At 36.2% G+C, this 8,784-nt stretch overlaps 1 protein-coding gene across 2 annotated transcripts; it reads left to right on the forward strand.

Moving 5' to 3' along the window:
• Positions 1–234: 234 nt before the first annotated feature.
• On the forward strand, positions 235–8,026 carry LOC104101561 (SEC14 cytosolic factor). 2 transcript variants are annotated; one of them, XM_009609039.4, is made up of 6 exons: positions 235–566; positions 663–918; positions 2,861–2,897; positions 6,697–6,814; positions 7,323–7,433; positions 7,665–8,026. In XM_009609039.4, exons 1-6 carry the CDS (start codon positions 495–497, stop codon positions 7,791–7,793), a joined length of 723 nt encoding a protein of 240 aa, XP_009607334.1. In that variant the 5' UTR covers positions 235–494; the 3' UTR covers positions 7,794–8,026. The 2 variants fall into 2 exon arrangements, with proteins under 2 accessions (XP_009607334.1, XP_018628077.1); XM_018772561.3 differs by lacking the exon at positions 7,323–7,433.
• The last annotated feature ends 758 nt before the right edge of the window (positions 8,027–8,784 follow it).

An 8,784-nucleotide genomic window follows, 5' to 3' on the forward strand; every position in this document is an offset into this window, starting at 1 on the left:
TATTTTCCTATTCTACTTATATAAAATAAAAATATTTAATTATTGTTTTTAATAAAAAAAATTGAGATTATTTATTTACTTATAATATTAATTATTTAGTAAATTAATTCATATCATTATTCGTAATTTGATACTTAAAAATATTTTTTGAAAAATTTGACCAAACACAAATTGCTACTCCAAAATGCTTTTCAGATTATTTAGTCAAAACATAAATTATTTTTCCCCAAAAATAATGTCATAGCATCACTTCTTCTCTTCTACTCCATAACTTCCTTTGGTTCTCTCTCCATCTTCAGCCATTATTTCTAGCATACTGCATTAAATACTCATTTACTATCTTACTCCTTGTTTCTTTGACTCCTTTTGAGTTTTCTTTGTATTGTTTTCCACAACTTTGAACTTTCAACTTCACAAATAATCACTGTTAAGTTTATTGTTCTTCTTTAGCATCAACTTCCCCTTTGCCTTCCCCTCCCCGGAGATTCCTAAAAATGGACACAAATGAAGAAATAGGATTGACCCAAATGAGGAAATCAGTTGAAAACCTTGGTTCTTCCACTGATGTAAGCACAATTGACTCCCTAATTCTTTCCTCTTAAGTGTAAAGTTCAACTCTTAATTTTTACTGATAATCATTTTTTTTTCCTTTTTTTGTGCAGGGTTATGGAGAACAGACACTAATGAGGTTCTTGATTGCAAGATCAATGGACCCACAAAAAGCTGCAAAGATGTTTAGTCAGTGGCAAAAATGGAGGGCGGAAATGGTTCCAATTGGGTACATCTCCGATTCTGAAGTTGCTGATGAATTAGAAGCTAAAAAAATTTATTTGCAGGGATTATCCAAAAATGGGCACCCTGTTATGATTGTCAAAGTTAACAAGCATTTTTCTTCCAAGGATCAAGTTCAATTCAAGAGTAATTTATTTTCTCCCTCAGAATAAAGTTTCTTTTTTCACTACATTGCATCAGTGGCAGATGTAGCTTTTGAGCTAATTGATACTGAACATAGATATATATGTTAAAAATCACAAAATTTCAACAAATATTAAATTCTAACCCATAATTTCATTGTTGTAAGTTGAGTGCTAAGAAATTTAAAGGTTGAACGGGTAAAGTTCAAATATTGGATCCGACTTTTTTTTTTTCCGGTTGTCCTTTGTTAGTCCATGAGCTATTGTTTGTGTTATTTTGAGAAGAATAATCTGGTTGGTTCACTCAATGATGCCTTTTTAAATCTTTTATTGTCCTAGTAATGGGCTATTGCACATGTCTTTAGTTTAAACAATCTTGTAGGTAGTTGTTAATTTCTTGGACTTGACTTCTTGTCTGTGGGCGATCACTTCATTCATATAAAGTGTGCTAGTGTTAGGGAATCTGTAGCAGGAAAATAGTTTTCTTTCAAGTAATAAAATCACTAATCCGTGTGACCAATAATATTTTATTGAAAGGAATACTATGTGTAAGGGTAGTTGATTATGTTTGTTTAATTATAAGTTGATTTGTCAAGATGCTGTGAGTACACACTGCTAACTGATATCTAACCAGCTATAAATTTTAAAATGACAAAAATTGATCCATAATATTGAACGTGGTAATGAGTGGGCGGGTCAAACTTGAACGGGTCAATGCGGGTCAAATCAGTAAATGGTCTATGAGCAAACCCGTCAAACTTTGATTGTGTCAAAATGGATTGAGTCGAATAAAGGGTCATAAGCTAACCCTGTGTTACGGTCTATTGCAAGGAATGATACTTGAGTCCCACATCGGTATGTGGGGTTAATATAGTCTTGGGCTCTCCCACCTAAATAGCTAGCTTTTGGGGTGTGGTTCTTCCTAGGTTGTATCAATGGCATCAGAACCACTCTCAATGTTTGAATTTGATTCTTGATGTTTGAGTTTAGGTTGCATTTTGACCCGCATGATTATACTATTTTAACCAAATAGTTTATGGGTCATTTCAGATTCAATCCATTGGGTCAAGTCAACAAATGCATAACCCAACCAACCTAATATTAGACGGGTTGGCGGATTTACCAAAAATGGGCTGATTTTGCCACCTTAACTGCAAAGGTGAGCAATGATTTGTAGGTTTGACGGGCCTAATCATATGTTTGTCCATCATAAAACGGCTCAAGGTCCAAACTCCTCACATGTGCTGCTTGTCCCCTTCTCTATTTCTTACATTGATCTTTTGAGTTACTTGTTCACTTAGCTTTTTCCTTAATTGTTGTCCTAATTTTTCTGTTAATAGATTAGTTAAACACTATCTTGTCGGACTGATAATGAAATTTGAAAGGCCTCAGTGCTCAATATGGTTGTCTAGGTGTGTAGTTTTGTTGGCTTATTCTGGCATGCAATAAATTGATGTTCTTCCTATATATAGAATTTTGCTCTGGCCCTTTTCTTATAGCTGCTTCTTTTTTTATAGCAGTCCTTTAAACGCCCTACTATAGGTGAACTTCCTACTTGGTGAAATGACTGTAAAAGGGATATGGGAACTCTTAAATTCCGAAAATACTGTTTTTAGTTATTAAGGAACATTAGTTAAGGACAAACATCCGATACAGTAAGGATCTATTTTGAGCTATTAAGGAACATTGGTTAAGGCTTTTTCACTAAAATAGCAACAATCCATAGTGTTTACCAAGTTGCAGTGTCGTAAATGAATCATTTTATGCTCTCTTTTTCTCTTGTATCCGCCCTTATCTCTGGTAATATAAATGAGAAATTAATTATGGTGACTGGTAAGGGGATTTCTTGAATAAATCCTTCAGAATGCTTCCTTCTTCTTTCTGTAGGATGTTAATGATGGCTCTTAACAATAAAGTTAGTATTGACACATTTGCCTCTTTTGCAGAATTCGTGGTTCATCTACTAGACAAAACAATTGCAAGGTATCATTTTCATTCAACCATGTTGCTCTTTGAACATTTGGAAAATTGCACATGAGGAACTACTTCTAAAACTTTGTTAAATTGACCTTGCTTTATGTAAATCGAAGTGTCTGTTTGAGGAAGTGCTTGAGAGAGAGAAGGAACAGAGAGATTTGTGCTGATATTTCTATCCAGCCAGAGAGAGACATAGTGTGTGTGTGTGTGTGTGTGAGTGAGTGAGAGAGAGAGAGAGAGGACATTCTGAGAAATGGATGCATATGTTTGACTACAAATAGAATGAGCAGACTGGTTATGATGGTTCTTTGTTGGGCATTATTCTGTTTCTGCATGGGATTATAGATCCTTTTACATGCTACTTTTACATTTTATTGTTTTAGTCACTCTAATATCTGTCTATTCAATGAGGGGTGAAGTAATGATAGAAACTTTCTTCTCTTATATGTCCAAGAACTGATAATAATGATATCTGCTTAGTGAAGTAATGCTATCTGAAGAAGAGGATTTATTTTTTGGTAACTAACAGTTTCTTATTTATCACCAAGCGAGACATTACAAAACCATAGCTAAGCTTTTAGCACAGCGAACTATCTCATCTGACATACTCCTACTCTATGACTCGCCTAAAACATGAACTAGCCTCTAGAAAATAAGCTTCCGCAGAACAGTTTTCATTCCAGAGGAAGCTCTAACATTACATATATAGGCAACTTCTCTAGCTATGCATTGCCCGCTTCTACTTTTCTTCTCAAAAATCCTCTGGTTTCTTTCCATCCATATGGCATGGAGCCATGGATACACTCCACATAAACCATTCTGAAAATTTGAGCCGTTAGTGATCTCCCTTTAGCATTCCTGATAGCCCGGTCAAGATGTTGTTCCCAGGTAGCACCAACATGGATTTGTTTCTGCAGCCACTGTATCATCTTAGCCCACAGGAATCTAGTGAACTCAAATTCCACAAATAAATGATCTCTTGATTCATCATGAGATTGGCACAGGGCACATCTTAAGTCCACATTCAGCCCCTATTTGGCTAGTCTATCTGTGGTTAGTAACTGTCTTGTAGTTGGAGCCACATTGTAAATTTGGCTTTTATCCTAGCATCATTTTTAAATATCAAGCATTTCCAAGCTACTCTAGGGCAGTTGCCAAGTAGTTGTGTATAGATTTGCCTTATCAGGTTCCTCTTCCCTTTATATTTGATTTGCATCTGCTCCAAACATGCTCTAGCACACAAGATTTTCCTGACCATCCAGCAAGCTTGCTGGGATACAACAACATTGTTAAAATCCTGCCCTTTGATGTAGTATGGAGCCATTTGATCCATAACTTGTCCTGTTTGTGAGCTAAATCCCAGTTATTTTTCACCATGGCAGCCTTATTCCAAACCTGTAGATTAATGAGGTTCAATCCACCAGTAGATTTAGGTTCACATACGCAACCAAGGCCTTCTTTGTAATGACATTTGACTCAGACCAAACATAGCTTCTGCAATATGAATCTACGGCTTTTAGAACTTTAGAAGGAATGATAAAAGACATTTTCTTTGTAGCTAGAGGAACGCCAAGATATTTAAAAGGTAGTTCCCCATATACAAATCCTAGTTGCTGCAAGATTCTCTCATTTTCTTCCAATGAAACTCCTCTGAGGTACACTGAGCTCTTGCTCAGATTAGCTTGTAGTCCAGAGGCACTAGAGAACTCGAGGAAACAGTGATGTACCGCAGCTATAGACGCTTGATCACTCCTAGCAAACAACAGTAAGTCATCCGCAAAGCATAAATGAGTGACTCCTAATTTTGCACATCTAGGATGATATTTGAAATTCTTGTTTTCTTTTAATTCATTCAGCTTCCTACTTAAATACTCCATTGCAATAGCAAACAGGAAGGGTGATATTGGGTCACCTTGCCTGAGGCCTCTAGCTGCATCAAAGGGTGTGTTGGCTCTCCATTGATCATAACAGTGTGATTCACAGTCCGCACACATTCCATTACCCATGCAGTAAATTACTAAATTTACTAGGGTAGTGTGTACGCAGACCTTACCACAAGAGTGAGTTGCTCTATTAGTAAGCACCCTCCACTTCCAACCAAGAGGTTGTGAGTTCGAGTCACCCCAAGAGCAAGGTGGGGGTTCTTGGAGGGAGGAAGCCGAGGGTCTATCGGAAACAACCTCTCTACCCCAGGGTAGGGGTAAGGTCTGCGTACACACTACCCTCCCCAGACCCCACTAGTGGGATTATATTGGGTTGTTGTTGTACTAGGAAAACCAGTTCCATCATATCCTGTTCCAAGTATATCCATTTAACTGAATCATAAGTCTTTTGTAGATCAATCTTGATCATACACCTAGGCGAGACATGTTTTCTAGAATAGGCTTTTACAAGTTCATGTGCCAGAATAATGTTATCTGCTATCTCTGCCTGGTACGAACCCAGCTAGGGCTTCACAAATAATAGAGGATATAACTTCCTGCAATTTTGAGGTCAGGATCTTTGCTATGAGTTTATATAAAATAGTGCAGCACGCAATTGGTCTGTACTCCTTGATTGTAGCTGGATTACTATTCTTTGGGACTAAAGTGATTGCAGTACAGTTGACTGCTCTGTACAGCTTACCTGTTGTAAAGAAGTTCTTTACAGCTGCAATCACTTCCTCTTTAATAATGGGCCATGATTTCTTAGAAAAGCAGGCATTATAGCCATCAATTCCTGGAGATTTATCATCATCAATAGAGTACAGTGCCTAAAGAAGAGGATTGCTTTTAGGTAGACCTTCTCTTTTGTATGGGCAGTGATAGTGATTTTTAAAGGGGCACTAAAAGACAGTGCAGAGGAATTATTTCTCTCCTGTTATCTGATGCAATAGAGTTGATGGATTAGGAAGACAACCACAACAACATACTCAGTGTAGTCCAACAAGTGGGGTCTGGGGAGGGTAATGTGGACGCAAACCTTACCCCTCCCTTGTGATGAATTAGGAAGGTGGGAAAAAAATTGAGGCTTCTTACCAACAAACGTTAAGCCCCTTGTATGTGGTTGCGCAAGTTCTACCTTTACAATTTATGAAGAAAATGAGCATCTACAAGAACCTAAAAGTGGCTTAGCATCTAGTCAGGATGAAATTATCAATGCGAGTAGCATGCTTGCATGCTCCTATGTTAGGTGGATGCAGAAAATTGGAAGGGTGAAATGGGCACAAGTATATAAGAGAATAGACGCTAGTTAAGTCGTAATCATATAACCTGGCAAATTTATCTTTGGAGCAGAATTTCATTTGGTAAAAAACTCTGGTTGATTATTACCTTGGATCTAAGGATAGACAGTTTAAATTGTAGATTTCATCTGGTGAATCAATTGAGGTCTTGTCTGTGCATGGTCAGTCACCTATTTCTGAAGCTCTGTAGTGGGTAAAATTCTAGCTTCTCCAACTTCTAGCAAGTAATGACCGTCAAAATGATCCAAATCTCAGTTGCGCTCATCCAGATGAAGAGTAGAAAAAATTTCCGAGTTATCATTTTCCTAAATCTCTATCCATGTATCTGATTTTGTAAATTGTACAAATATTTGCTATTACTTGTATTCTTGAAACAGAAAGTTTTCCCTCTCCTTAAAGTACTTGATAGATGTTCACAGTAATTTGGTAAATGGCAAGTTATATCCAGGAAGAGTCCTACCATTAGAGGTTTTATGACTTTGAGACTTATGAGTTCCTCCGTTTTTTTGCTCTCTAAATATGTTTGTTGTGCTGAGAATCGTGGTTCTTTTTATAACTTGTACCTCTTTGTGCTTGTTTCAGCTCTTTCAGAGGTAGAGAAGTAGGAAATGAGAAACTTATTGGAATTCTTGATCTCCAGAATATTACCTATAGCAATGTTGATGCTCGTGGATTAATCACCGGTTTTCAGTTTTTACAGGTAACCCCTTTGTATTTCTATATTGTGAAAACTATCACTATAGAGACACACATAACCAGTGTTATGAAGTGAGACATAATGATTGTACCATGCAACGGACAATGTTAAATAGAAACTGAGAACCTTATATGTCTCTTGTCCTCTATAAGACAGTTCAAAGAGTCAAGATTAACAGCTTAGTAGAACATAACTTACTAGACTGTATTTGTTATATGTAGCTGGTATTGAACTCTCACATTTGAGGTATAGTTAAGGCTTTTGCATGCGCTATGAGGTGCCATTGGTGTAATGAATTGTTTTGATAAACTCCACTGACTTAAAATCTCTGAAAATATTGACCTTGCGCCTCTTAAACTGTTGAATCTTGATTTAGCCAAATTAATAGCAATACACTGAACAACTGAGTTGATGAAAGCCACACTGGAGTGCTGATACAATGTTCAGTTCTTTAAATTACGCGTGTTATATTGATGCTGCTAGCTGTATTTCACACAGTTTCTTTCTACAGGCTTACTACCCTGAGCGTTTAGCTACTTGTTACCTTTTACACATGCCACAGTTCTTTGTCACTGTATGGCGATTTGTTTGTCGCTTCCTTGAAAAAGCAACTCAAGAGAAGGTATGTTATTGTGCATAATGGCCCATCGATTGATATTACATTAACAAAATGCAATAGTAAACGAATAGTCTTCAAAACTAGATCATTTCTGCAGCTATATATCTCAGATTTTTCTGCATAATTTTTTTCTTGGTGGAAACAATATTACTGTTATTTTGGATCAAACATTGCTTATAATTAAGTTCCCATATTTCGCCTGAAGCAAAACTTATACTTTTTTATGTTATGCAGATCAGGATTGTTAGAAGTGAAGAAGAAAGGGAAGAGTTCATCAGAGAGGTTGGTGAAGACGTCTTACCGGAGGAGTATGGAGGGCGTGCTAAAATTATACTTTTGCAGGATGTTGCTGTGAACTACTAACACAAAGAAGAGGATTAATAGAAAGGGAAAATAAGAGCAAATCATAGGCATAGTATTTATGTCTATTTTATGTTACTAAATTTGTACACCTGGTTTCCTTGTCTTATAGAAAATCCAGAAACGTTCTGTAGTACTCGACTGCCACAGTTCAACCTAACTCTTTCGAGGTGATTGAGTAAATTTGCAAATCATAACTTGAGAATGCCATAAATGTGAAAAGTGTTTACAGTTTACACTATCTGTAAAATTGAAATGTTCTATTTTATGGCTCGCAAAACCAACAACCTAAATTATCCATACGGTTGTTCCAACTCTCAATACCATAACTTTATATCTTCCACTTTCTTTTTAGCTTTGTACTGTACCTGTCCCAATCTAGTACTGTATTCGGCCGTGTATAGTTGATAAGCAAAAAGTGTTATGCTATTGTGGTGGATCTAGGATTTTGGGTTTCTGGGCGCTTAATTTTTTTTGATAAACTTACTACACATTATATAAGTACACAACTATTTTGATACGAGTGTGAAAAAAGTTACCGAGAAAACTCATATTTAATATTATGGACATCAATCTATGCTGATAATGCAATTGGCTAAAAGAAAAAATTGGTGGAACCTTTTTGGAGGAACTATTAGTCTTTAAAAGGGGTCGAACTTTGGGATTTTTTTTTAAGAAGATTTTTTTTCTTTGCTATAGAGAGTTAGGTAAAGCAAAATTAAAAATAAAAAGCTAAAATCAAAGGTCAGCAAAAAAGAAATAAAAAAAAAAGTAGTATTGGGTTAAGAAAGTGTGCTTGAAAAATAAAAAAGAAGACCTAATTAATTGAGGGAAATATTTATTAAAAAAAAAATAGCCTTGAATATAAGAGAAAGAAAAAGTTTTCCTGGTGCTATTGAGCGAGGAATACCCCCTCGTCTCATCTAAGACGGCTAAATGCTCTTAGAGTTTAAATTTTTATGATCTCTTGACCATTATTACATAATTGGGATTT

This window comes from Nicotiana tomentosiformis, chromosome 11 (genome assembly GCF_000390325.3).
Source record: "Nicotiana tomentosiformis chromosome 11, ASM39032v3, whole genome shotgun sequence".
In the NCBI taxonomy this organism is placed as follows: Eukaryota; Viridiplantae; Streptophyta; class Magnoliopsida; order Solanales; family Solanaceae; genus Nicotiana; species Nicotiana tomentosiformis.

What these genes read in the sequence shown, in the direction of transcription:
- LOC104101561 (XM_009609039.4), top strand. Translation starts at nt 495, where the DNA reads ATGGACACAAATGAAGAAATAGGATTGACCCAAATGAGGAAATCAGTT. An exon ending in ACCTTGGTTCTTCCACTGAT is followed by an intron (nt 567 to 662) that starts GTAAGCACAATT and finishes TTTTTTGTGCAG; the next exon opens with GGTTATGGAGAACAGACACT. An exon ending in GGATCAAGTTCAATTCAAGA is followed by an intron (nt 919 to 2,860) that starts GTAATTTATTTT and finishes CCTCTTTTGCAG; the next exon opens with AATTCGTGGTTCATCTACTA.